Source organism: Pundamilia nyererei, unplaced genomic scaffold, assembly GCF_000239375.1.
Source record: "Pundamilia nyererei isolate P.nyererei 1_Seehausen unplaced genomic scaffold, PunNye1.0 scaffold00086, whole genome shotgun sequence".
NCBI lineage: Eukaryota > Metazoa > Chordata > Actinopteri > Cichliformes > Cichlidae > Pundamilia > Pundamilia nyererei.
The window spans coordinates 2305901-2333520 of NW_005187487.1; the positions used below are offsets into that span (position 1 = coordinate 2305901).

The 27620-nt window shown below is 43.0% G+C and overlaps 3 protein-coding genes across 5 annotated transcripts in view; 1 reads left to right on the forward strand and 2 right to left on the reverse strand.

Annotated features, from left to right (window-relative positions):
* Positions 1 to 660: 660 nt before the first annotated feature.
* Positions 661 to 5784, reverse strand: supt7l (SPT7 like, STAGA complex subunit gamma). Of its 2 annotated transcripts, none has more exons than XM_005738767.1 (5): positions 5726 to 5784; positions 2836 to 3306; positions 2281 to 2605; positions 1827 to 2064; positions 661 to 1138 (listed from the first exon to the last, which is right to left on the reverse strand). In XM_005738767.1, the coding sequence occupies exons 2-5, from the start codon at positions 3270 to 3272 to the stop codon at positions 843 to 845; spliced, it is 1296 nt and encodes a 431-aa protein (XP_005738824.1). In that variant the 5' UTR covers positions 3273 to 3306; positions 5726 to 5784; the 3' UTR covers positions 661 to 842. The 2 variants fall into 2 exon arrangements, with proteins under 2 accessions (XP_005738824.1, XP_005738823.1); XM_005738766.2 differs by lacking the exon at positions 5726 to 5784 and adding an exon at positions 4917 to 5030.
* Positions 5192 to 14031, forward strand: slc4a1ap (solute carrier family 4 member 1 adaptor protein). Of its 2 annotated transcripts, none has more exons than XM_005738789.2 (14): positions 5192 to 5970; positions 7707 to 7905; positions 8036 to 8164; positions 8525 to 8585; positions 8693 to 8832; positions 8914 to 9074; positions 9456 to 9525; positions 9599 to 9788; positions 9878 to 9968; positions 11099 to 11360; positions 11699 to 11797; positions 12267 to 12346; positions 12440 to 12509; positions 13033 to 14031. In XM_005738789.2, the coding sequence occupies exons 1-14, from the start codon at positions 5218 to 5220 to the stop codon at positions 13080 to 13082; spliced, it is 2355 nt and encodes a 784-aa protein (XP_005738846.1). In that variant the 5' UTR covers positions 5192 to 5217; the 3' UTR covers positions 13083 to 14031. The 2 variants fall into 2 exon arrangements, with proteins under 2 accessions (XP_005738846.1, XP_013767762.1); XM_013912308.1 differs by having other exon boundaries at positions 9881 to 9968.
* Positions 14032 to 16020: 1989 nt separating this feature from the next.
* LOC102203552 (uncharacterized) overlaps positions 16021 to 27620 on the reverse strand; it is a 29764-nt gene continuing 18164 nt past the window's right edge. The window contains exons 4-5 of the mRNA XM_005738769.2: positions 25187 to 25240; positions 16021 to 17174 (exon numbers count right to left, since the gene is read on the reverse strand). Of these exons, the coding sequence (XP_005738826.1) occupies positions 17049 to 17174; positions 25187 to 25240 (180 nt within the window). The 3' untranslated portion in view covers positions 16021 to 17048. The remainder of the gene's footprint in view (positions 17175 to 25186; positions 25241 to 27620) is intronic.

Below are 27620 nucleotides of genomic sequence, written 5' to 3' on the forward strand. Positions count from 1 at the left end.
TCAATAGATGCAGCTAATTGAATATCAATAGTTATGACCCCCATCAGGACCTACCTGAGGCACAGACAATTACCTGGCTAATTGTAAAAACCAAAGAGGACCACACAAAAGCAAAGCACATGTATTCAAACAGGCCTGCTCATTGAACATGCAAAATTATGCCTGGCCTAATTAATTTGCCATTAAGACTGGATTGATGTCGCCCTTCGCGATGCACACAACCAACCCATAATTGCCTCTGGTGTTGCATTCACAGGTTGGCCTCATTACCGAAACAGATGCTAATTCTGCGGAGCGGCTTCAGGTTGACAGGTGTGTGAGGTGTGTGCAGATCGTTCCACTCTGTCGGGCCAGGCGTAAAGTGAACCGAAGCAGGCAAAGTTGAGAACACATCATAATCGCATGCAGAGACATGCTCACGAGAACAAGGATTTTCTCTTTTTAGAGCATCTTTTAATGATAATGAATTTTAACAATTGGTGTGTAGGGAGCAAGAGTCTTAATGGCTCGGGAAAACAAACCCTGCAGCTGAATTATTTAGTTGTTCAACTAAACAATTTGTATTAGAGCTTCATAGTTTTTCCTTTTCCTCTGTTCATTAAGCTAACTGTTGACTAACTCCTTATAGATTTGTTTATGAAAAACACTCCATGACCAGAATTAGTGCAGCTGGTTCCCCAGAAGATGTTTATTCTTTTGGTGATTAACTCCATTAATATATTTAGTAAAAACAAAGAACTACAAAAGCCCCGCCTTCCACCATGAGTTCAGCGCTCTTGTCAGATTAACACTGGTGTGTTTCAGCACTTTGGCTCAGAGTCAATTTCTCTGCCAAAACAGCCTCACATCTTCTTTGTCCGTTTCTTGGGTCTCTGGTCAAAATCGTCAACCATCATGGAGTCGGGCGAATGGGAAGCATAGCTTCCATCAGATCCCACCCCTCCGGGTGAGGGCCCCATTACTCCTCCTGACTCACTCATGGTGGACATGGGCCCACCGTCCTCAAACACATCTCCGCCCAGGACCCCGTGGTGGTGGTGGTGATGATGATGGTGAGCCGAAGCTTGGCCTTCCTCGCCGTCCTGTGGCTCCACTTTTACCTGAGGCCACAGAGGGGAGTTGTTTGCCACACCTCCACCTTGGAAATGCATGAAACAAAGACGAATTAAGGAGCGAATTGGAATTTTTTTTTAACCACTAAATGGGCAAATGGATTTAGTCACATTTATTTAAATAAACCTGCTGTAGCGAGAAACCTTGTCTTCAAGAGAAAGCTGAAGAAGCATGAGAGAAACCAGTTATGTATAACTTTTAAAATTACAGTCGATGCTTTGAAAACCTTAGTAAATGAAAATTACGACTAAACACAACAATCATTCGTTAAAGTATATGAATGTGGTTAATTCCATGCTGTCGCAGTTCTATAATATATATTAACTTCTCTTTTTGCTTGAAGTGACAATTAAGATTAATTAAGAATCCCCATTAATTAAGATTAATTTAAGAATTCCCATTACCAAACAAATAACATTGCTACAAACTACTATAAAGTTGCTAATGTTAAAAGGGAGTTCTTCCTCCCCACTATCTCAGAGTGCTTCTTATAGGGACTCATTAGGGTTCTCCCTCAAATATTGTCAAATCTTAGAACTGAGTTAAAGCTTACAGACAACGCTGCAGTTGTAATTGAAAGAGGGTAATGCAACCACTGGGATCAGTAATGACCTGTTGTGGACACAAAGCATTTCAAACACTAAACTACTGAACTTGGAAATAACTACTAATCAGTCCGAGTGGTAGAAAACATTTGATTAGGATGATCTTACCTGAGGTATGAGGAGAATGGTCTCCATCCAGCCCTGAAGCCAGCCTCTCAGCATTGGCACCAAGGACCCCCATTGGCAAAGCCTGGTCCCCGGAGGCCAAGTCAGCCTCAGGCTCCTCACTAACAGGGAAGGGAATGTCATTCATGGCCTCCACCTTGATCTTCGGGGACTTTGAGTCCTCAAGAGCTTTCTCTGGATTTACCAGTCGCTCGTATTCCTCTGATAGATCCTTACTGAGCTGTAGGAATAAGATATTTCTGTGGTAAAGTAGGAGTCTGGATGATGTAACTGTTAAGGGTTTTCTATGAAGTCATTCAGCTCTAATTCAATGTAGAAAAAACATACAGTTAAACAGCCAGAGATATGAAACAGATTAGTATAAGACTTTGGAGGATGACAAATTGATGTTGTCTCATGTATTTATTTTTAATTTCTATTTTCTTTCCAGCCTTACCTGCAGCATGTAGCTGTGATAGTCCTTGATCCTCACTTGCCAGAATCGCTGCAAGGTCAGAACGCTGCCAATTCCCACCTCATGGAACACCTGCTCCACCACATCTGGGAAGGGACTGGCTCCAAGTCGAGCCTCCCTGTCCACTGCCACCCGCAGCAGGCGGGTTAGACGCAGGTAATGCTCGTGGACCAGATCCGTGAGCGTCTCCAGGACGCTTTCCTGAGCAGATTCGAAGCCAGCATGGGCCAGGACGGTCGCTACAGACTGATACAGTAGCTGCCTACAGGAGGGCCAACTCAGTTCTGTGACCTGTTCGCCTTTACCTCTAAAAACAGAAGAAGGAAGGAGATAAAGAATCATTGTTGACTAAGATTTATATGAGAAATGTGGAATACACAGAAATTTGGGATTTAGAGTCCTTCAGTGTCTAAATCTATTACTTCCTTCTCCCATCAGCTGATCATGATGGGTGGTGGTCATTGATTTCCCATGAAATAAATTTTTATAGATATAGAGGTACTGATTTAGAAAAGAGGACTGCAATCTGAAACTTACTTGTAAAAGTCACTTTCAGGGTCGCTGTGGCGGAGCTGAAAGGGCTGTCGGGGGGCTTTGCTATCCACAGGTAGCAGGTCATCTGGCATAACAGGTGGGGTGGGAGGGCATAACGGCAGGTTGGTATCAGCCTCGTCCAGCTTGCTGCCACCCTCGGAGGATGTTGAGCTCTGACCCTGAGATTGGGCTTGGGCTGCTGCCAGAAGACCTCGGAGACGGCGAACGTGCTGGCACAGCTGCACTGTGTGGATGGTGAGGCTGCACGGCTCAGAGGGGATATCAAGCATTGTGGTGGGCCGTGGCCGCTGTGCAGAGGGCTGGTGCAAGGGAGGGTCCTGCATCTCCACGGATCGAAACTCACGCTGGAGCAAGTCAAAGGAACTGCGACTGGGAGGAGCCCCCGCAGGCCCCGGGATCTCACCCCAGTAACGCATCATGACCACACAAGGAGAATATAGACTGCAGTTGAGACTAAAACAGAAAGGGGTATAGAAAATGTGAATAAGTTTTGAAAACATCAAGGCAACTATTGTTCATATTAATTTGTTCAGTATGAAACTGATTTTGTTTTAAATTCAAGCAATTTTATTCTTTGTTTTCCTGCATTACTGTCTGGTTTGGCTTTAAACCATGCATTAAAATGTGATTATTTCACTGAACAAAGTGTGCAGCTGCCAAAGGAACACACAGAGCTTTGCTGAATCAAAGCTACCCTTTTGTCAGGTATTTAGTTAAGGCAATGAGCCTCTCTTAACATAATTAACAGTAAACCTATAAGTATTTTAGGCTCGCATAAATTAAAACCTACTGTACAAAACAAATGATTGTAATCTTTTTCTGTTAAAACTCTTGTGATTTAGTTTGCTGGGACTTCAAAGCCTCTTTGGGGGCGATCGTGGCTCAAGAGTTGGGAGTTCGTCTTGTAATCGGAAGGTTGCTGGTTCGAGCCCCGGCTTGGACAGTCTCAGCCGTTGTGTCCTTGGGCAAGACACTTCACCCGTTGCCTACTGGTGGTGGTCAGAGGGCCCGGTGGCGCCAGTGTCTGGCAGCCTCGCCTCTGTCAGTGCGCCCCAGGGTGGCTGTGGCTACAATGTGGCTTGCAATCACCAGGGTGTGAATGTGTGTGTGAATGGGTGGATGACAGGTTGTGTAAAGCGCTTTGGAGTCTTTAGGGACTAATAAAGCGCTATATAAATACAGGCCATTTACCATTTTAAAGCCTCTTTAGAGAGGGACCAAAACTGTTTTATTTCTCACCCTAACAGAAGTCTGTGAAGCTTCCTGCTATTTCTTGCAATGTTACAAGCATATGTGTAATTTAAACCCCACTGTAAAATGTAAATAAATAAAAATAAAGTTAGTTATTTACAAGAAAACCACTTGAACAATTCAATTTACGTTATCCTGATCCACTCTGCACCACCAGTATTGCAATTACTTTAAATATTCTGCGAGGCCAATCACCCTCAATAATGTCCAGCTTTCGGGTTGTACTTAAATGCCTCTTGACAAAAAGGTCTCTAAATAAAACCGAGTCGTTAAATGTATACGACTCCGGTTAATTTTAGAGCAAATTACGCCAAATGTTGATCACAGGCGAACAAGTTGTGAAATACTGGTTTTGTGAAAAGCTGAAAACGCTAACACAACATTTAAAAGATCTGTTACAACTACATTGTTATCTCATGATCACTTTTCGTACATTTGACATACTTTAAGGGCAACGTTTATGATAAACCAAGACAGCGTGGCTAGCAGCCTCTCCAAACGTAATAACTGATGAAAGAGCGGCAGGATACATGTCTATTCGCTATGCTTTTATATCCCGAAAAGAAGATCAAACTGCATTGGTTCCTTTAAAGTCTGAAGTCTATGATTAACAAAACCTGATGTTTTTCGAATGACAGAAAAACGCAAAATGTCTGTTGTCTGGCTGGAATATAAAGCTGGGTTCCAGGACCTTTGCGGTTTGAGTTACTGATGCACTCGTTTATTTTAACTCAACGCCGAGCTACATATTTTAATGCATCACGGGCATGTTTATTAATGTAAATGAGGTTTAAAAAACACATTGCTGTTACCCTGGGATGGAGGAAACGTCTGCTGTTGATTGAATGTTGAAGAAAGCTTAACGGGAAACTAAGGGTTTTCGTCCTTGGAGGAAAAGAACTCGGGTAAATAGCTATGTTGAATGTTTAGTTCCACAACAAAAAGTTCGTTTTGAATTGTACAAATTAAAAAATATATTCATGTAATGTGGGACTGTTTAAGAATTTATAATATCCGACGGCTTTCCTTCGATTTACATAATTTATCAGATGTAGTTGTAAATTTTTAAAGGTTAAAGTACCCGGCCAAGTTTGAGAGCTGCACCAAATAAACATGGCTGCCTCCCCGCCAGCAGCAGACGTGATGGACACAGGCGACGAAATGAACTCTGTAATGGACTCTAATGAGCGTTTGGCACCAGAAAATGGAGAGGAAGCCGGAGAGAAAGACTCGGGTAAAACTAAACAACCAGAAGCGGAGGAGCCTTTCAAGAAACCGGCTCTTTTTGCGGCGCCTAGCTTCACCGCAAAACGCACCAACGTCACTGCTCCGTCCAAACCCATCACAGAAAATAAAGCTGATGGCGAAAGCAAAACCTCTGAAAAAGGCCAAGAAAAGGACAAAAAGTCCGAAAAGGACAAAACCAAACCAGAAGCTAAACCTCGAGCGCTCACTACTAAAGCCCCCCAAGTTGGCAAATTACCCCCTCTCCCTTACACAGAGCCTCCCTGGGGTGGCACTGCTTCGGATACCCCGTACGCTCTTGAAATCCTAAAAAATGGCACCATAGTGGATCAGGTACCATTAGTGGACAAGAGCTACTTTGTGGTTGGACGTTTACCTGTGTGCGATCTCTCCCTGGAGCACCCCTCGATCTCCAGGTACCACGCAGTGATTCAATACCGTGGAGAGGCCGGGGAGGACGCGGGCTGCATGGGAGAAGAGAAGGGCTTCTACATCTACGACTTGAGCAGCACGCACGGCACTGTGGTGAACAAGAACAAGATCCCACCGAAAACTTACATCAGAGTCCGCGTGGGGCACGTGTTGAAGTTTGGAGGAAGCACGAGGCTTTTTATCCTGCAGGTAATGTCTGTTGTGGTGATCAACGATGACAGGGAGGGTCTCTAAAATGTCTTGATTTTAGCTGTTTGACACAGTGCTAATCTTGCCTGGTTGGGCTGATCAAGTTCTCTTATGGATTCCTTGCAGCTACACAAAAATGTTTCTCTGTAGAATAAACACGAATTCAGTTAATCATGCCTGTGCATTATTAAACAGCTTTGAATGATACTTTTTATGCTTTACTCTTGGACTCTTCTAGTGTAACTTTGCGTGGTTCACACTTCAAAATAATCCTAATTTTTCCCATACTGGGCCTTTGTGCTGCTCCCTGGTTCATCCTCTGTTTGCAGTATGCAGTTTTAGCTTCTCACTCATTAAGGAAATTGTATTGTGATTGGCTATGGCATTTAAGCAGAACATTTGAGCAGCAGATGGGTGCGGCTTCTGTGTGCCTAAGTATAACGATGGCATCATAAAGATTAAAGTGTTGGGGAAAACTGTAAGAAATGCCATGTTTAGAGCTTTCAGCTTACACAAATTATCTACACACTAGCATTTCAGTCTTTGGCCACGTTTAACATGATAAGCCACAACTGAAACAGGATATATATGACGGAAAATACAAAAAAGACAAGAGGTCTGCTTTAATATAGAGGCAATATTCTTCATATGTACCAGCAGTATGATAGTTACTTTAAAAAAGGCAGAATAACGTGGCTGCTATTTGCCACAATATATAATAATACTTAGTAAGTGGTGTGAAAACACTACTTGTCATACCACCAAACGTTACTCTATAGGTACCACACACATCAGTTACCGCAAGCATCTTTTACCGCATCATTCTTTACTTTTAGAAGGTTACATCAGCGTGTATCTGACATGATACAAGAAAGATATTAAGCTGTTAACCAATTAATCATTAAAAATATATTATCCATCATATAAAGCACTCCCAGATTGTGAGTGCAGTTTTTAGCCAGCCTTTTACATCAGGGATGTTTTGGGTGCATAAATTTGGAAAAGGCATTCAACTTCATACCTCAGGGCAGTCCTTTGGTCAATGTTTTCGGAGCATGACCCTTTATTATGAGTTATTCAGTCCCTGTACTACTGCATGTACACCTGGTTAGCATTGACTGCACTAAGTTAGACTCATGAGAGTCCCAGGGCTGCACTTTATCAATGATTCTTTCCATAACTCTTATGGACATAATTTTTAAATACAGCCAGAAGGTGGAGGGTGGCTGGTGGCCTTAGAATCACAACTTTCCTTTTGTGAATGATGTCTGCTGGCTTTACCGAGCAGTGAAATCCAGCTTGTGCTGGGTATGATAAGTTCAGTTATCTTGGGGTCTTTCTACACTGGCAAGAGATGGGATGAGAGAATAGACTGGTGCTGCTCAACATCAAAAAGAGCCAAAAAACGTGTAAAGCTGCTCCTGTATGTGTGCTTGCTGAGGTGTTTCTGGGCATGTCCATTTGGGAGGAGATTCAGGACAGACTAGAGAGAACATTTCTTTTAACTGGCTTGAAATGCCATGCTGTGTTTCTAGAAGAGCTGGGAGAGAGAAGCTTGTGTGTTATGCAAAGAAAAAGAATCATCCATCAATCAAAATTACAAACATTCAGTACTGTAACTGATTTCTTCTTCATGTACCAGAAAAAGGTTTTATGCATGTAAGATTTTCAGGTGTGAAGGGATATATTTTAAAAAGAGTAACATTTGAGTGTTGAGCTTCATTTTCTTTTTGCAGGGTCCAGAGTTTGATGAGGAAGACGAGTCTGAACTGACAGTGACAGAGTTGAGGGAAAAAGCTCGCAAACAGAAGGAAGAGCTGGAGAGGAGGATGATGGGAGATGGTTCTGATGAGGAAAAAGAAGAAAAGGAGGAGGATGAAAACAGGGACGATGGCAGAGTGTCAAATGAAGACTCTGGCTGTTCGTGGGGAATGGGTGAGTGTGTCACTGCTGTTGCTGGATGAAGCTGGAGTGTGTTACGTGTCATTTGGTTTGATACATGATTTCAGTGTTTTGGGTCTTTCTCTTACCTTTCACATTACCTCTGCACAAATCCTCCCTGCAGTCGAAGAAGCAGCTCCAGAGGAAGACGAGAACGAGGAAAACCCCTTTTCAACAGAATTCCACGAAGACCAGGAAGCAGCCTACCTGAAGGACCCCAAGAAGGCTTTGCAGGGCTTTTATGACAGAGAAGGTGAGAAGAAGTATTGCAGGGCATTAAAAGACTGAAATTAAAATCAAGGAAATTAAGGTCTGTATGTATTTACTGGAAAAAAAAAATCAGTTACTCCAAAAGGTCGAGGGTTATTTTGGGCAAGTTGGCCTAAGATAGTTAAAAACCATACATCAAAATGAAGGGTCCAAATTCTTTGTTTTTTATGACCAACAGCTGAAAATCCAAAAGAAACTTTACTGTCTCATGAGATTAAAGAATGGTTAAATACTCTCAGTTGTAGAGGTTAAAGAATATACTAACTAGCAGTTAACTAGAACTCACAGACAGCAGATTCTGCTTTTTTTTTTTTCACTGAACTTCTTTGCTTGTCTTCTGTAGGGGAGGAGCTGGAGTTTGAGTATGAGGACAAGAACCACGGCACCTGGCTTTGTAGAATAAAGTAAGGGGAATAAATTCTTTTGTTTTTTTTCCAGGCAGGCTGTGAAGTGTTTATCGAGCTGTATGTGCTGATTGTTAATTTTTTTTTTTTTTTTTTTTTTTAAACAGGCTGCCGGTGGACGACGCTATGGGTCGTCAGCTGGTTGCAGAGGTGACCCACACAGGAAAGAAGAAAGAAGCTGCCATCCAGTGCTGTCTTGAGGCGTGTCGCATGCTGGAAGCCAGAGGGCTGCTGCGCCAGGAAGCAGGTTTGTGTGCTCAGTCCCGTGTTGAGAGGACTGGAAGTTGTGTTGGAAAATTCATTAAGAGTTTCTGCATCTGATTTTCAGTGTCCCGTAAGCGCAAGAAGAAGAACTGGGAAGACGATGACTACTATGACAGCGATGATGACACCTTCCTGGATAGAACCGGCACAGTGGAGAGGAAAAGGCAGGAACGAATGAAGAAAGCGGGAAAGCTCGAGGAGCGGCCCGAGACCTATGACTCACTGGTAAACATTTGCATAGTTTTATAAATGACAGGAGCATAAAAACAACAGACAACAGTGAGAGCATCAACTGGGTACTGTCTTTCAGGCTGTTTTCTGAAAGTTTTAAGGGCTCCACTGTCTGTAAGGGGACCTATTCTGTAAATTTCCAGCTCCATATTTATATGCTGGGCCATGGTGCCGCCCCTCAGTTCATCCTGTCTAACTTCAAAGAAGTTTACTCATGTAGTGTGTCCAGGACTTGTCTGTCCGCAAACTGAGAAGGAGATTTTATACCTGACAGACAAATCAAGAGCATTTAAAGCATCATCAGCCATTAAAACACATCTAAAGAAAGAAGCGATTTTCTGCACGTGTCCATAACTGTTGATTATTTTTCTGTAGGTGGCCAAACTGGAAGAGGTGGAGAAGGAGTTGGCAGAGACTCAGAAAAAGCTCAGTGCTGGAAAAGGAGGTGAGCTGTGATCACCTGTTCACACTTCTACAGACTTTAAAAGGTCCAGTCTGTAACTTTTCACTCCTATCAGAGTCTTTGACGTCATCGACTGAAGACTCGCTGGAGGCCTTCATGACCGCAGTGAAAAGCGAGGTAGCGATGGACGCGGTGGAACGCAAGAAGCTTCACGTGCACATGGCCGACTTGCGGAAAGATGCTCAGAGGCTCCGCAAACTGGTTGAACTCACGAGGCCGGCGCAGATGCCCTCCTTGCTGCCCGGGTCAGACAAAGCAGCAGTTTTTAACCTAAAAGTTATCCTATGAATGTGTCAGATTGAAGTTGATATTTTGATCTGTCTTGATTTGATAGCAGCTCAGAGCAGAAGTCGAAAAAGACCCTGCCGATGTTTGGAGCCATGAAGGGAGGGAGCAAATTCAAACTGAAAACTGGTACTATTGGGGTATGTGCTTTTTGACATGCTTGCATTTCCACTGAAGTTGGTGCTTTTAAGTTGTAACTTTATGCATGATATGATTTCTTCAAATACTCCCCTACCAACTGTGACTTTTAAATGTATTATATGTAAGACCTGCATTAACTGTGCATCCTTCGTACTCAAGGTTCTGATCAGATAGAAATAAGTTAATATAAGTCAAGGGTTTCCTGCATAAATTGAGCCTTTTAGGGTGACTACATATGAAGTCTGGGTTAATAAAAATGTCTAACATAATAACTGCACAATTACTAAAAAGCTTGATAGCTAGCCAGATGGCGTAGCAGACTTGGGAAAGGCCTTGCGCTGTAGTAAAAATAAATGAAGGATAAAGAAAAGAGAGCACTAAGCAAGGAGCTCATTGTTGTGCCTGTACTGGGCTTTTACTGTGGGCCAGGCTCACGTTACTCTGCCCATGCAGCAACAGCAAACCATGGGAGGCAAAGGTAACTGCAATGGTGCAGGGTTCTTGTAAGGGATTTCACTTATTTGGTTCTTGTTATTGTTTTTTTTGGTCACTGCCCTTCTCCTTATTTCCCAAATTGTACATTCTCCCCACGAGAATGAGAGCCAAGCACAGGCGGTGAGGAAGAGACTGTCAGACTTTGTCCTTTACTATCTTAAATAACTGATACAACATGAATAAAAAGGACCAGTGGCTTTAAGAGTCCTCCTCTCACCTTGGCTTTTACAGTACAGCTGTTAGTTACACCTCTTTTATATCTGAAGATAAAAACACTGTTACAAAATTGAAAATGACAAACTTTAGTGCATCATTAGGAACTGATACATCCTTCAGCATGGCATTGTGAGAGCGACATCCAGGCCACAGGCAGTAGGATGGAGGATGAAGGAGAGGAGGCGGCACCTCTGCCTGCTTTCCTTGTTTCCATTTCCTGCTTTATTATGATAATTGCTTTTCCTTGTATTGTATGTCACCCTCCCTTAAGTTGTGGCCTTTATCTTCCTACTAACAGAGCTCAGTTGTTTGTTTGTGTGGTTTGTTTTATTTAAATTTTTTGTACTTAATAAAATACTGTGACGCTAATTTTAGGTCATAGCACCCAGCACTAACTGCATTGTCTTTTCTCTTGCAGAAGTTGCCTCCTAAGCGGCCTAACCTGCCTGCTGAGCTCTTCAACATGAAAGAACTTCCACCTGATGGGGAAGAAGAGGAGGAGGATGAAGAAGAAGAAGAAGAAAAAGCACAAGAAGAAGGGGAGGCAGTGGCAGACAAAAGTGAGGATAATGATGAACTACCTGGTAAAGGTATTGCTGAGTCCGGCGCATCGACGTCTAAAGAATCGTCTCCCTCTGAGAATAAAAGAGATCAACTCAAAGTCTCAGAACACCTGAAAGGTAAAAGCACAAAAACATGCAGAATGCCTTTTTTTTTTTTTTTTCTTTTATGTTCATGCATTTAATTGAAATTTTTCTTTAAGCCACTGGATGGCAGTAAATCTGCAATGCATGCTGCTGTCATACTGTAACGCCGCCTCGTACATATAAACAGATTAAATATGTCGTAGTGAAATGCTTAGATCTCCTTCTTTCATGTTCTATTTTTTGCACTTTAGGTACAAAGTCAAGTAATATCTGTGCCTGTGGCTCGTATTTAAAGTCTTAACAGGATGTGCTGAATCGTGCGTGTCCTCATTATTACACACTTTATTTCTGTTTTCATGCCTTCACGTCAGATCAAAGCCACAAACAGCAGAGGAGGAGCGGGGAGTCTGAAGCAGCGGAGCAGGTTCCCGAGCATAGCAGCAACAAGCCGGTGGCCCTTTTGAGTCCAGGTGTCGTGTTTTATTGCTGTAAAATATTTCTCTGTACTTTCTCTTAGATGTAGTGTTAAATCTTCTTTCCCCACTGGCATTCAGTAAAAAACAAAAAAGGATTACCACAACCTTTATAACACATAAATGTCCTTTTTCTGAATTTGAACTTTATTGCTAAGACTTTGACATCTGAGTGACCTTTGCAAGAGTCGAGGTGGAGGAATGCAGTGAACAGTACATTTGCAGGATGACTGAAACTAGCCCACTTTCAGTCATTGATCTAATGTACTGTTTATAAGATTGGGGAAACCTGCAGTCAGCTGAGACTGAAGAAGTCACTTGGATGAGTGACGAAACGATTCTCCAACTGAGAACGCTACGTCCAGATGAACAGAATCAACCTTTTGGGATTTACTTACCTGGATGATGAGCATGCACCAACTACTTGGTGCTCCACCACTAATTTACATTACCTGCATGTCCCCAGAGTCCAAATCCAAAGGTGCCGGCGAGCCAGCGACAGACCCCAGCCCCAAGAAAAAGAAGACAGTGATGGGCCCCGGCAGGGTAGGCCCATACTCACAGCAGTAAATGTATACCTGTACAGTTTATTGCCACATGAATGCATAAAGCGAATTTCCTCATCATGTGTCTCCACAGCCTCCTTTGCAGCTGTCAGCACAGTATCCACAAGACGACCCCGATTATTCTGTGTGGGTGCCTCCTGCAGGTAAACCTTCCAAGCTGTGTGACTGACGATCAGCTGATCACTTCCCTGCATCACACTCAATCTTGTTAAGCAGCAGGAACAGTAGCGGTTAGGTTAACCCTGCTGTTGTTTTAAGAGATAGAATTACAGCAGTTCTTTTGACTCGCTGACACCGGCGGGGTTGCATATTTCCTCTGCTGGAATGAAGAAAGGCCCAAATATTTTCCTGACCAAAGGAATCAAACAGGCTTTCGTGGTACATTTGCACAGCTGAAATAGCTGCAACATTTTCATTGTTTGCTGAGGAATGCAGATCAAAGTCACAATTAAGGGATAAGATAAGCTTGAATTGCATAAACTGCCAGATTGAGCTTTTATTTTAGGTCAGATTTAACTGCACTGCTGCGATTAGGTTAATGATGAGGTATGCAAACGCATGTGATACTCCTGTTGCCCAGTTTGACAAGAATTTGCTTTTTAGTTTCTATGCATGAGGAGGAGGATGCACCTTTTGTGTTTACTCGTGTCTTTTCTTCACTTGTAGGTCAGACTGGAGATGGACGCACACACCTAAATGACAAGTATGGCTACTGAGGGGGAAACGTAACAGAGCTCTTCTGTTTCTACGCGAGATAATACCTGCAGTACAAAGCCTCCAGTCTCCTTAGCCATGACCATTAACCCCCTCCAGCCCAGCCCAACCACTGTTTAACAACACAGAAGCCTGTAACAGAGCAGGACGGGCTGAGACAGTAATGCTGCACGTTTTTACTTCTCTCTCTAGGAGATTATTCGAAACAGCACACCATTTGGGTTCACATTAAACAAGCAGAGCGGACTCTGGGCAGCCAGTGTGCTGGCACTCTTCCCCACTCATAATAATGGAGTTGGGTAGCACTTGAATTTTTTACTTTTTAAAGAAAAAAATTAAAAGGAAAGGTGGGAAATTTCAATTGAATTCTATAACATCTGAGCAGAAAATATGAGGAGACAGAGCAAGAGCAGCAACTGATCCAAATTCAGCTTTCTAGTCTTTGGCTGCTCCTCTTGCAGTTAAATCCACCTGACATCCAATCTGTATCCCTCCCCTGTTTGGCTTCAGTCGCTTGCTGGCATAACCTTTTTTTTCCTCCTCCAAAGGAGTGTGTGTAGCAGGGAGGGAGAAAGAGGGAGAGCATTGGAGCAGCTTTTCTGACCATCTGGACACTTGGATGGCTTACTGGATGAAACGCAAGCTGATAATGACTCAAGCTAAGTGGAGTGTGTGTGTCTGTATCCATTCAGACACACACACAGAGCCCAACCTTCTCAAAGTTTTTTTTTTTTTAATTTTAAACAAGATTGCCTTTATGAGCGAGTTAGCGGTTGGTGTGCGTTTGCCCGGAGCAGGATTCCTCGCTTTGCAAAATCCCACTCATTGCTGTTCTCTTGGTTTCCTGCCAGACTTTCCACCCTCTTTCCTGTTGTCTTTGCTCCAAACACAAGTTAATAAACTGTATTTTGTTACATAAATGTATAATAAAATTGTCTGTACATAACCTCAGAGCTACTCTGTTTGTTTGTTGCTTTAGGATGATCTGAAACTTTCCCTCTCTGGGGCTCCACTTCTCACCGAAGCCGGTTTTGACGTCAGACTTTCTTTTTCTCCCTTTCAAGCTCCCTCTCACACACACAAAGAGCGTTTCTCTGGCTGCGATTGAGTACAAAGAGGCTTCTGGTCTTGGCTGTAGGTCTTTGCAGTGACCTACTAATCAGCCGATGGATTCCTGAAACACAGGGAGACCCTTCTCAGGCACAGACAGCATGATGAAACATAAGCTTGAACACAGGCAAAAGAACAGGAAAAAGTAGCAGATTAATACATTTTTGGATTTTCTTTTGTCCTGTCAAATTCTAGCGATCTAAAACCATCATTTTTGAGAAAAGCCCTAGAATCCTCAACAAGGATTTCTGCTGAATACAGTGCCTTATGTTTTGTTCGGTGGTGGTTTTATATAAGCAACAACTTCCTGGATTTTGTTTTTGCTGCCAGAGAGCACCTGTCAGATCAGCCTTCAGAACCAGTTGGCACTTCCTTCCTTAGAGGTAAACTGAAGTTTGGGGTTGACAGCTGGCCAGGAGGCAGTGAACATAAAGTGGTAGAAGATAAATATTTAAATAAATTTTTAACTTTTGCAGAAATCAAACTGAAAATAATAATAATAATGTGGCTGAGCAATTTGTCCTGGGTGTAATTTTAGGTAAGGTGGGGATTTGTCTCTACCTCTTTACATTTCACCTAAACCAAGAGTCTTCCATCAGCAGAAAATATTTTACTGGGGTTTTTTCCCTCCCATTTTCCAGGTGTTGCACAGAGGAGAGCTGGTATGCAATTCACTTGTGAGCTTTGTCGTTTTGTCATAGGTTCCATTTAGAACTTTTTATTGACAGAACTAGAAAGTGTAGCCAGTGAGCATCCGCCTGTTGGCTTCATTTAAGTATTAGGCACATTTTAATTTCATGCATTTGACCTGGAGCAGCTGAGAAATTGTAGCAGCAGCCTTGTAGTGAAGACCTTCAAAACAAACTTCCTTTTGTGTATAAGAAGCAGCTGCTGTGGTGGTTGAATTTACTACCACTAAAGGAAGGCTTTGTTTTGTTAAACTACAGCTGACAAATGGCATCAACATTAGCTAACTAATTGTTTATTGGCTTCACTGTAAGAAAAATTAAAGGCTGTATGTGGGTTTAGTTAAATTGACGTAAATGTAAATATTTCTTTAAGCCGTTTAGCTGTGTGCATGCCTATCCATTAAAAAAAAAAACTGCTTTGCAAGCGCCCCCTGTTGTGCCTCAGGCTAAACTGCAGCCAATTTCTGTACAACGTGATTAATGGGAGTCGCCCCCACTCTCTACAGATCTACCTTTGCAGAGTGCTGCAGGGATTTTTCTTTTTTGGGGGCTAAAACTTTGCGTCACAAATCAGAAATCCAGATCCATCTGCTGTGGCAGTGCCTCTGGAACAAGGAAACAGCCAAAAGAAGCTATTGGTTACAAAAAGTTTCATAATCAATTATTGCAGAAAATGACTTTAAGGGAAATAAAGAAAACAAGATATTTTAGTCATAAACCAAGGCCATTTTGAATCTAAAATTTAATCTCAATATATAAAACACAAATTTTAGGCTACAAAGCACCACAATCAGCATCAGTTGTCCACTTAAGGATTTACGACACCATAAACTCTCTCGATGGTCCCCAAATACAAATGATAACATGACATTGTTAAACTATGAAGGGGGCTGCTGCTTCAGAGTATTAACTGAGCACGCTCCTGGTCATACTTCTCACCTGATGTGCTGACTTCAGGCATGGAGACAGTGGACCTTCAAATGAAAAGTGCCCTGTAGCTGCCAGAGACCCAGACCTCATCACCAGCAAGGATCCTTCACACAAGGATAAACAGTCCAGAGAATCCCATGAAGGTGAGCTTGAATTTTCGATCCAACCTTAAATACTCATAATATCACATAAAAAAAAAAATCACCTCCTAAACAAGAGGCCACAGGGCATTTATTGACTAATTTTTGTGCAACAAGGGACGAAAACATGTCACAATGTTACATTCACTTCAGCAAAATCCTAGTTACAGTGGTGACATTTCGCATTTAATAAGTTCATCAGCTCAGTTCTCGGGGCCGAGATCGACCCCAAGTTTCATTCAACACAACAGGAATGTCATTTCAAGGCATTAAGAGATCTGCAGAAACACTGGGACATCTTAATTACACCAGTGGTCCTCTTCTACCTAGACAGTAATGAGGTACAATATTGGAGAAAAGAAATGGCACACTACAAGTAGGCTATGCAGAACACAGCACCGTGTACACTTGCCGAATGTGCAGCAAACTATTCTCATCCATATACCTCTTTCTGCAAAGCAGTGAAATTCATGCAAGGAAAGAGGATACAAGTACTGAACTTTGACCTGGACTACAAGTGACAAATTCATTAAGAAATGTACATCATCAAAAGGTCAAAGGTCGACTATTTTCAACTACAGCCATACATGTTTGTTATAGCTGAGCCTTACATGACCTGCATATTCAATAATACATCCAGAGAAGCTTTTTTTTTATTAACTTAATTTCAAACAGACAAATGTGACCACTGATGTCAGAGGACTCACCTCGCTGTTTTTATGAAGCTATCACATCAAAGGAAGAAACCCTGGAAGCATTTGATTGTCTTACATGCATTATTTCCCTTGAATATTGTGCTGAAAACTTAAGTTCAAGTGGGCCGTGTCCGTTTCCGGAGCGTTCTTCCTCCAATCACAGGATTTCTAAAACCTGAAGCATCCTCAGATGGGTTGTGCTGGGCCCGCTGTTGATTTCAGGCAGAGAGCGACGCTCAAAGTGACAGGGTGGGATTACCTGAGTGTGCAAGAATTCGACCTTCAAACAAACGCTTTCATACCAGCCGCTCGTTGGGCTAAGAAGGGCAGACACCACAAAAAAAAGCAGCCGTCTGGGAATGAAGAGAGGAGTGGGGAGGATTATCTGGTGGGAGGATGTTTCCTTATGAGCAGGGAGGATCCTCGGACGGACTCAGAGGGCTGCAGGGGGGGACTGTGCTCAGGGAGCGGAAGGCGAAGATGGAGGGGTCGTAGGTGTACCTGGGCGGGGGACGACTGCCCGTCAGATTCTGAAAGACAGATAGAGAGAGCATGTGTTTGGGTGACTGCAGCCTTTGGTAACGATTACCTGCTGACCTTAAGAATTTTTAACATGTAGTTTTGTTAAACTTTAAATATACAAGGCCATCAGATAGAGTTAGACCCAAACTGAGCTGGTGTTTCTGACCAAAAAAGCCATCCAAGGGCAAACGCCAGCCCCTGCCACTTCACTGCCTCCACTGTGGGGTATGTGTTGTTCCAAATACAAGCAAGAAGAGGCCCAAGCAGCAGGGGATGTGAATACCTCAAGACAGCAGTCATTCTCATGTTACACAAAAGGAGGTTGGGTAAGAGACCCTTGTTGATCCGTAGACAAAGGCAACCGTTAGTGAACCTTACACAGGTTCACCTACAGAAACATTTCACTACTTTTAATCTTGTTGGCTTTAAGCCCTCTTAGAGTCATATTGGTTTGAGATTAACTAAAGAGCAAATGCACCAGTGGCTCACGATCCATCACAGGTCATTGCACATAAAATGACAAATGTGATGCTGAGGTTGAGCACAGTTTGGGTGAAGACACAATAGGTTGCTTGTTTAGCTCATGGATTTAGGAGGCGACCACACGCCGCAGTGACCCGAGTTTGATTTTGACCCAAGGCCCCCCGCTGTGCATCTTCTCTTTTCATCTTCACTATCTGGCAAGGGCAAAAAAGCACCAAAAACTCACTGACCAATGCTGAAGGAGGAGTAGTGATCCCTGTGAATTATGGATGTATCACAATGGGATGAGCTAATGAGAAGTTCACAACACAAACAAATTCAAATAATAAATAAAAATCAGAATTTTCTTGATTTCATGTTTGTTGAAAACAAAATCTGTGAGCAAAACTAGCACTTGCATCAGTTAATCACACGACTTGAGTGTCAACAGTGGCCTTTTTGGCAACGGTCACAATGCATCTCCTCACTTTCAGCGAGCAATGAACTTCTTGTGTCTGCTCCTAGATTTCAAACAATAACCCAAACAATAATCCATAACCCAATCCTATCTGGACTGAGTTAAGGCACTGAGGTAATGCTTTCCACCCTCAGTGATGCATTTTGTGTTGCCCAAGTGCAAAAAAGCACAACATAACCCTCCCTTGAAGGTTGAATTCCCTTTTCTAGAATGATGGAGGAGAAAAGGGTGACTCTACCAGTAGTTCAAATACAAAGAATGATTCAGCCTGACAGCTCAACAGTTATGTAGTGTAAATTAGTAGTAGTATATACGTAGTTGCAGATGAGGTCACTCAGAGAGACATCGGGTGATCCTATTATAGTCATTACAAGTCCATGTAAATTCTGCACAAAGGATTTGTTTTCACATGTGCAGTCACTAGCATTATAAAAAGCACAGGCGCTACGAACCTACTCAAAATGACAACAAGGAAGAAGAGGAGCTGCTGTGTCTCTTGTGTTGTTTTAATGAAGAATTGCAAAGATGTGGGTAGTGAAAAATGTCTTCACACAAAACAGCTCTTTGAATTCAGTGCACACTGGTCCCCTTATAATGACTACACGGACTCACAAAAAACTGGCAGGCACAAAGACATCCACACTCTCATCACTCATCACTCTCCCTGTTTGATGACAAAAATCACTGACCATAGTAGGCCCGAGGCTTCAATTGTAAGCAGTTATGTATTGTAATCTATTACTTATTTACTTTGGTGTAGTATGACTGGTCATGGGGGAAGTCTGTATCTGTGCCATCTTGTGGGCCAGATTGGAGTCTTGGGCTGGGCTGATTCTGGACCCCAAGCTTTATGTTTGACAGCCCTGGTTTAGAGGCTGGATGTTTCTGGTTTGCATAAAGTAGTCTTGACGACTTGATACCTGGGCGCTCGATACGTGCGACAGAGTGCAGCACACATCAAGTTAAATTGACAGTCTGTGGAGAAGTGTGGAAATGCTGGATCCTCAGGACACATCAGAGCAAAGTGAAAACTCAACTGGCACTGTTGGAAAGTTACTGCACCTAATTAGAACATTTTCACGCTAATTATTTATTTATTTATTTATGCACACTGCAGGTTCAGTGACATAAATGATTTTCCACTTGCAGAGACCCCTCTCTGAGCTTCTCATGGCTCTAGAAGGCCTCCGTCTAAATTTAGCCCTCATCATTCTCCTCCCTACAGGAAACAACAGGAAATGACTTTGTTGGATTTGGCAGTGAGGCGGCACTTTCTCCCTCAGAGCCAAATCCAAGGAGGGAGCACATTTCTTCAGAGACAGACTTGTTGCAGCGAGCTGATACCATGGAAAGACTGGAGCGTGTGCTTATACAGAGAGCTGTAAATTGGGAGACCAATGCATTAGAGTAACTAAGTGGATCCCCTGAGATGCAGGGAGAGCACCCGCCGCTGCTAGAAAAATCACCCAATAACATCAGTGCATGTGAAGCTACAGGTGTTGCTATGACTTCAACCGACATCTTCAGGGGTTCAGCTCTACAACAGTAACTCAGCAACAATTCCCATCACCACTTAGAGCCGCTCTGTGTACTCATGTTTGAATAAAGAGCCGAAAAAAAAGAGAGAGAAAGACATGGAAAATCTCACTCTGAGACTGAGCCACAGTAAACTTGATGGATGTGAACTCTGCTGAGATGTTCTCCATATGGTAGCTGTGAGCTACTCCAACAGCAGAGAAAAGTCATACATCAGGACAACTCCCTGTCCACATTAACAATCCTCCTCACAGAGTTTACATCTGCGGCATTCAGGGTCAGACCGAGTACAGATCTCTGCAGTAGGAACGATAGCATGAAAGATCAGTTAAACCAGCGGTCCCCAACCCCCGGGCCTCGGACCGGTCCGTGAGTCGTTTGGTACCGGGCCGCAAGAGTTGAGGCTCAGGTGTGAAATGTATGGTTTTCAGGGTTTTTATCAGTTTTCAGCGTTATTTTGTTATCGTTTTTATCGTTAACTCGGTTTTCCTGGGTCTTTTCACGTGTGTTATGAATAAATCTTCTTTTTTCGGTACTAGTTTTATTTTGTTGTATTTATCCGCGACACCTTAAAGGCCGGTCCGTGAAAATATTGTCGGGCATAAACCGGTCGGTGGCGCAAAAAAGGTTGGGGACCGCTGAGTTAAACATCTAAAAGAATCTTAAACTCTAAGGATTTAACAGCCGCTATTGGCATCGAAAAGCCACTGACGGGATTTACTTAAGAGGTTACTGTGCCAATCATGTGACTTCAAAGCACGGAAAAAGTTTGTTGCATATTTATTTTAGGAGTCTCTCTTTCAGAGTTGCAACATTTGCTATATTTAAATAAATGATACAAACGATACTGAGGTCTGCAGTAAGCAACTGCGCCCTATTTAACACAATCGCGCCTAGCGGAATGTGATAGCTTCTCAGAGTGTTAATTTATTTGCAATGCCAGGGGGAGATGTTATCAGGACAAGAGCATAACTGGTGCTGGTCGATGGCTCAAAGCTGTGAGCATGGATTGTAGCTCTTCACTGAGCCCTCACCTCGAGTCCATTTCAGTCTTGCTGTAATACAAAAGTCGGATTTACCTCAACCAGAAACCAAAGGGTCATGCACCACTTTTTCCTTACATTTAGCTCCCTCAATTCTGCCTATATCTGCACCACTTCCCTCAGCTCAATCAATTTTTTCCCTCCTCCATTCTTTACAGTGGCTGAAACCAGACGCCATCACTCTTGCCTGCTACAGCCGGGGAAGCTCTCATCAATAAACTCTCCTATTCACCTCCAGGCCCTGAGGGGGAGGCCTCAGCAGCAGCTACAGGGTCCAAAGCTGTGTTTTCATTCTGCTTACACAAAACCCCCACCGCCACCACCATCAACCTCCTCAACCCCTGTAACAACTCCCATGCTTGAAAAATTGAGTCCAGTTTCAACCCCCTCCTGCACCCACCCAGCGAGATCCAGTGCCTTGGTGCTGGATCTTGGCCAGGAAACCGTGGGTCGACAGAAGGAGATGGAAGGGGGGAAAAGTGCACAAAGAGTGGACACAAGCTTCCAAATGGCTCATCAATCCACTGTGCACTCACTTTGAGACAAAAATCTCTGAACTGGAACAAACACAGTGCCCACAGACGTCACTGACGGGGACATCAGCAACACTACCAGCTTCACCAGTGAGAACACGGGATAATGAGCAATATCTCCACGTATCAGTGGAACTAAACAGATAGCAGCCGGCCAGGCTATAAATGGAAAATGACTCCATCCCTGGAAATACACCACAAGGGAACCGCACACACTCTACCTCCTCCTCCTCAGCTCCATCTCTCATCGCCACCTCGGTTTTTTACATTTTCACTCATCATCATGCAGGACTGAGGTATACTCGATGCTGTTACAGTCGCTGTGTGTACGTGTGCACGCACATGTGTGCGCTCATAAACAAGTGTGTGATAAGGTTCCACTGACACTATCCCACACGACGTGATAATAACGTCACTTTTCTCACCACACTGTGCCTCCTTCTGGAGCGCCCTCCTCCGTGCCAAGACGACAAAGCTTGTTCCAGCCTCCAGCTCTCCGTCCTTCTAAGCAAAAATCACCATGTACACAGTCGCATCGCTGATGATTAATTGTTGGCCGTTGCGTTTGGACTTCTTTGGGAAATTCCTGTTGTATTTACAGAAGTATTCAGGCTGGTAAATGTGCACTAATGGGACAAGCAGAAAGCACAGCTATTAAAGGCTGTTGAGTGAAATCAAGAGATCAAACAAACGTGAAAAGGAGGGCATTTTTTCATTCTTAGGCTAATGTATCACTGCAGTAAAGTTTGCAAAAGGAATCCAATGGCGCTATCAGATTTTCCACAGTCTCTATAGCTCAGTAGCTAGTGGGGCATGGGAACAAACGCTGCAGCCAGATGCTGTCCCAGTATGCAGTTGGATGGAGATCAAGGTGCTGGCAATAAGGCAGGCCAGTCTGTTCACAGGGGCTGAGCAACCTCGCAACCTTATCGCGACTGTAATGGATACCCTGATCTGGACTGCCCATCAGCCAGCATTAAAGGAAAGGCTCTGCATGCAAAGTCGTGTTTAAATTGATTTCAATTAATTTACGTGTAAGACACACTTGATAATGATAATCTGCTTTGACTGGTTTTCTTCACTTTATTTTTAGACTCTGTTACAGTAGCTTTGTGTGATTCACAGTTCAAAATAATTCTTATTTATCTTATACTGCAGCCTGTTGGTGCATCCTCTGTAAGAGCTGACTATATCAGGAATTAGACCTGTCATGATTTTAGATTTTCATATACCAGGCATTTCTAAAGACTGCCGAGACCCATCTGGAAATCTGAAAATCGTCTGCAGCTCGCCCAAAACTATAATTACAGCTGTGATAATGACATGAGCCTAAGTAGTATTTCCTTCTTGGTGTTTTCACTGCTTCTTTTTTTCCAGATAATTTGCAAGATGGAGTTGATTCATTAACAGCTTTACGTCTGCTACCTGATAGCCAGCTGCTACTGATGAGATACAAGTTCACGATCAAAAATATGGTCCAAAAAGAAACCATAATGTCTAGTTTATTATAAGAATTTATTCTCATGTCCCAATATCCACCCTCAGCAGTTGGGTATAGGACCACCAGGGCCTCCGCCCTTGACCACAGCCCAACACATTTCCTCAGTGGCGGAAATGAGCTTTCCTCGAAGGGTGACTGATCTCTCCTTTTGAGTTGGGGTGAGAAGTTCAGTCATAGAGGAGGAAGTAGGAGTAGAGACACTACTTCTCCCCTTCAAAAGGAGCCAGTTAAGGTAGTTTGAACATCTGTCTGACCATGATGCCTCCTGGGCACCTCCTCTGTGAGGCGTTGCAGGCATGTCCTACCAGATGAAGAACCGGAGGTAGACCAAGGACATGCTGAAGAGATTGGATCTCTCGCGTGGCCTTGTAACGCCTCAGGGTCCCCCTGGATGACGTAGAGGAGGTGGCTGGGTAGATGGAGGTCTGGACTCTGCTTAGACTACTGCTTCCGTGACCCAGCACGGATAAGCAGCAGATGATGGGAGGATGGATGCATGGATGGATCTTAATTTCAAACTAAATTTTCAAGTTAACTAGAACTTTAACCCATTCATAGTTGGTTAACGTTCTAATCTACCGTGAGTTGGACGACCTTCAGCACCGTTTTGAGTGAAGACCCATTGTTGAGTGCAAGTTTCATTATAATCTGACGAATACTCAAGGAAAGAATAAGAAGAATGGTGTGAACTGTGAAGGAACGGACGTCTCATCATTGGATAAGCTCACTGGTTCTTCAGCTAAAGAAGCTAAATATATATAACTATTGTAAATGACGTCATGTAACCATTGAAAATTATCATTGAAAATCATGCTTAGATGTATTTATTTTGTTAACATGACTCTCTTAAGTCACTCTTATCTCAATAAGGCTAAACCAGTATGAACACTGGTTCAAAGTGATACACGGGGAACTCGGTTTGTTCAAGTCTCGTAAAGTAAAAATAGTGCAACTCACTGCAGTGACTCAAGGCCAGCAACAAATTGAGCAGACACCTCTGAGTCAGTGTGTAGCTAGCGTTAGCTCAAATGAGAGAAGAAAGGAGAAGACAAAAAGGCAATTAAACTAAGAGTGAACTCAGCCTAGTGAGTCTCTCGGTGTGCAAGAGGAAAGTGAACTCTGTTAGCAGTTGTCACATTGCTCTAATTAGGCATTAAGTGTGTAGATGCTGTCTGCAGTGAGAGAGCTGTGATAAACTGCAAAGTGAATCTGTGGCTTTAACTGATAGCACTGGGGTTTTTTTATATCACTTTTATCTTCAAGTTAGCAGCATCTGTATATCATGATGATGCCCCTGTTAAAGATATTACAACCCATAAATGGAACGCTTCAGCCTGAGCAGAAACATTTTTTTTTTTTACCCAGCAATAAAAGTTCAAAACGAAGCGTTTATTTTGCCCTCATTTAAATATGGGATCCTGCTTATTATCTTACATGGATGGTTTTTAAACATGGCTACAGGCACTTACTGTTGGACCGCTCTACATACAGATTAACAACACCGCCAACCAAAAAAAATTTGGATTCATTACTTCATAAGACTTGTTGTCACTGATCTTCAGGCCAGTTCTTGAGTAATTTGGCGTACCTTAGTCCTTTCAACCTGGTTCCCTTTCTAAAGAATAGCTTCTTGACAGCCACCTTCCTCTGAGACCATTTCTGATAAAGGACATTACCTTCAAATACTTTTCATCTTCTGCAAATACTTATTCAAGCCCGCAACTTCTTCCTGTGTCCTCCACTTGTCCAGTTTCCTCACATTTATTAAGGACACACTGCACAACCTGCCAAGTTTTCAGCTATTAGTTCTTAGGGAATCACCTTGTTGGCGTCAAAATACTTTTATATGCCCATCAAATTGTGTTATCTTTGGAGTTTTTCATAGATCCTATTAAAACATGGGGGACAGATTTTTGCTTTCTTCTCTTTTGTGTAGACACAACACTCACTGGGTTGTGTGTCTTGGCTCCTTGGAAGCAAAATATATGGAAATGAGGCTTGGCTCAAGACTTTTGCACAATACTGTCCACTTCAAGGGTTTACAGATGGACTGACTGATGTGGGAAAGCTAAAAAAATATATTATCATCTGTTATACCAAAAACCTCTATATGTTGCAGTCAAAACTACTAACTTTGCTAACAAATGCCATTAGAGGAACATTATGAGCGCTTTGTCCCTTCAGAGCTCATAACAGCCTGAAAACATCACCAGCTGTTGTGTTGGCAATTTGTTTTATTTCTTTTTTTTACTGCTATCAGCTGTAGGAATGTTGCGTACAGCTGATAGCAGTAAACTTCATAACCTTCACCGTGACAATATTCTCAAAACATCTCGAGTGTTGCAGTCAAAATGTTATGTCTTAGCCGAGCTTTGAAGCTTACAGGAATACTATTCCAATGTTCGCCAATGTTGTGGGAGCGTTTCCTGCCAGCAGGGTATTCGTGTGGCAATGAAAGTGAACTCACCCGAATCTTTATGGTCCGTGTTTTCCCTCCGCAGTTCTTTTTCAGCAGCATCTTCTGTGAAGACAAGAAGAAAGCACAGTGTCTTTTCTATCGATATTAAAACTTCAGCAGCAGCTCCTCTGTGACAGGAAGAGTAAAAGCTCCACACCTTTTCTTGTAGACTGAACTTTTTATGAGAGAAAATGACTGGTTAAAGCTAGTGTCGGTGCATGTGAGTATTTTTCTATAATCAGCCATATCAAAAACAGCAAAACACCAACACATGAAAACAAAGTAGGCCCCGGCTTAATGTTTAATTCGGGATGATCGAGGAAGTCAGCAAATCCAGCTGTCTCACTCAAGTATAAACAGTTGGTCAATGAAGCTTATGCAATATCCTGTCTCCCACTCCCCTCCATGACCACGCAGCTCCACTGTTTTCAGAAAAAAAGAAAAAAGAAAGAAAACACAGTGGGGGTGGAGGGACCACACAATCATCGAATTGTCTGGAGTCGCGGAGGTAGCTTCCAAAGGGGAAGGGAGCGCAGGAGAGAATGGAAGCACCACAAGACTCCTGCTGCTGTGATGTGGGAGACAGTCAGCGTGCACTTGCCCTCATGCTCACCTCCTGCCAGCCCTCATCTTTCTTTTTTTTCCCTCTTCCCATCGGTGACTCTACAGTCTACAGTATTTGAGTGCAAAATGCTTGAAGAAGAATTTAAAAACAAACCAAATCCAATGTTTATTTTAGATGCTACATGTTTGAGCTGGCCTCGTGCAAACTTTCAAAGAACCCATCTTAGAGAAAAATCAAAGTGATAATTTTATCCACCCCTGCACACCACCCTCACCTTAAACAGGTCACAGCTTGCCAACGAGCTGTAGAAACGTGGGTACAGAACTTGTCTTCTATGCAACATGCTACAAAAATAGCCTTGACTTATCTAGGCTAATCCTTGGTGAAAGCTATAACCACTGTTTACATCCATGGGCCGCCTAGTTAAGATGGATGTAGACTCCAGGTTCTGAAAAGTGAATCCAGGGCATAAGTACTACCTTAACACTGCACTCTTATAATGGATGGTAGTGTGAGGCCATCGTTTGCACCTCTCCGGGCTAAAAAATTTGGGGGTCTTGTTCATGACCTGAGGACGAGTGAAGTCGACACGAAGGGTTTGGTACCAGCCTGTTGTGATGAATAGATATCAGACCAGAAAGCAAGCCTGTTGATTTACTGCTCAATCTACATTCCTTCCTCACCTACGCCCACCAGCTGTGAGCAGTGATGAAAACAATAAGTGGACAGAAGCAGCTGAAACTAGCTTCCTCCTAAGGGGAGTTACGGATGGAACAGGTAACTCTGAGCGCTCCCTCTGAACGGCAATTGGCTTGGTACTGGGGGCTTCCCAGAATGCACTGGGTTATCTTCATTGACCTCTTTTCATGATATATGCCTATACACCCCTCTGCATTTAATCATTAGTTATTTTTAATCTCTCACTCTCTTTCACAGTGTGTCTTCCTCCCACCACCCCCAACTGGTCCCAGCAGAAGGCTGCCCCTCCCTAAGCCTGGGTCTGTCCTGTTAGAAGTTATTCCTTCCCACTGTCACCAAGTGCTTGCTCAATCCGAGCTGCTTTATTGTTGGGGTTTTCTCTATTCTATGCTCTTTACCTTACAATAGAAGTGCATTAAGGCAACTATTGTTGTGATTTAGTGCTATGTAAATAATATTGAATTGAAGTGAATTTAATTGAATCTTTGCTTTTTAGTTCTACTTAGCTTTCACAGTGGTGTTATTCATTTCAGTTTAACACTTAGTGTTTGGATGACAGTGCAGAGAGCTAACAGGTCAGACAAGAATCTCTCATAGATAACTGGCTGGGTTGAGACCTGGTGGGTGTGAATGTTATAGTATATGTAGCAATCAAAACCATTTTCACTTACATCGGCATATAGTCGATCACTTAGAACAACATCTGTGCAGTTTGTGGGAATGGACACGGACAAGCAAGCATAAGGAGTTATCAGAGACTAAATGAAAGAACCCATAAATAAATAAAGGCATGACTCTAATTATTTACGGTCACACTGGGGGATCATAGACCTGCACGTTAGCCCCTGGTCTTAGAGAGGGAGCACCGGAGCCAAAACTAAGTGCACTGTCAATATCCTTCAGCATTTAAGGACCATTTCAATCTGAAGAATTAATATTTTTTTCCATGCACTCTTATGGTAGTCTGAGGCCATTGTTTTCACCTAGAAGAAAGTGGAGTGCCCACTCAGTGTTTGGGGAGTTGCTCAAACATTTTGGGGTTTGTTCATGAGCTGAGTGAAGACAGAGACCAACAGATCAGTTTGGTACCAGCCCGTTGTGCCGAATAGAGCGTGAAAGCAAGCCAGATGACTTACTGCTCAAGCTACATTCCTTCCTCACCTACGTCCACCAGTTATG

What these genes read in the sequence shown, in the direction of transcription:
- supt7l (XM_005738767.1), bottom strand. Translation starts at nt 3,272, where the DNA reads ATGATGCGTTACTGGGGTGAGATCCCGGGGCCTGCGGGGGCTCCTCCC. An exon ending in ATCACAGCTACATGCTGCAG is followed by an intron (nt 2,065 to 2,280) that starts GTAAGGCTGGAA and finishes TTATTCCTACAG; the next exon opens with CTCAGTAAGGATCTATCAGA. An exon ending in CCATTCTCCTCATACCTCAG is followed by an intron (nt 1,139 to 1,826) that starts GTAAGATCATCC and finishes TGCATTTCCAAG; the next exon opens with GTGGAGGTGTGGCAAACAAC.
- slc4a1ap (XM_005738789.2), top strand. Translation starts at nt 5,218, where the DNA reads ATGGCTGCCTCCCCGCCAGCAGCAGACGTGATGGACACAGGCGACGAA. An exon ending in GGGCTTTTATGACAGAGAAG is followed by an intron (nt 8,165 to 8,524) that starts GTGAGAAGAAGT and finishes TGTCTTCTGTAG; the next exon opens with GGGAGGAGCTGGAGTTTGAG. An exon ending in TGAAAACTGGTACTATTGGG is followed by an intron (nt 9,969 to 11,098) that starts GTATGTGCTTTT and finishes TTTCTCTTGCAG; the next exon opens with AAGTTGCCTCCTAAGCGGCC.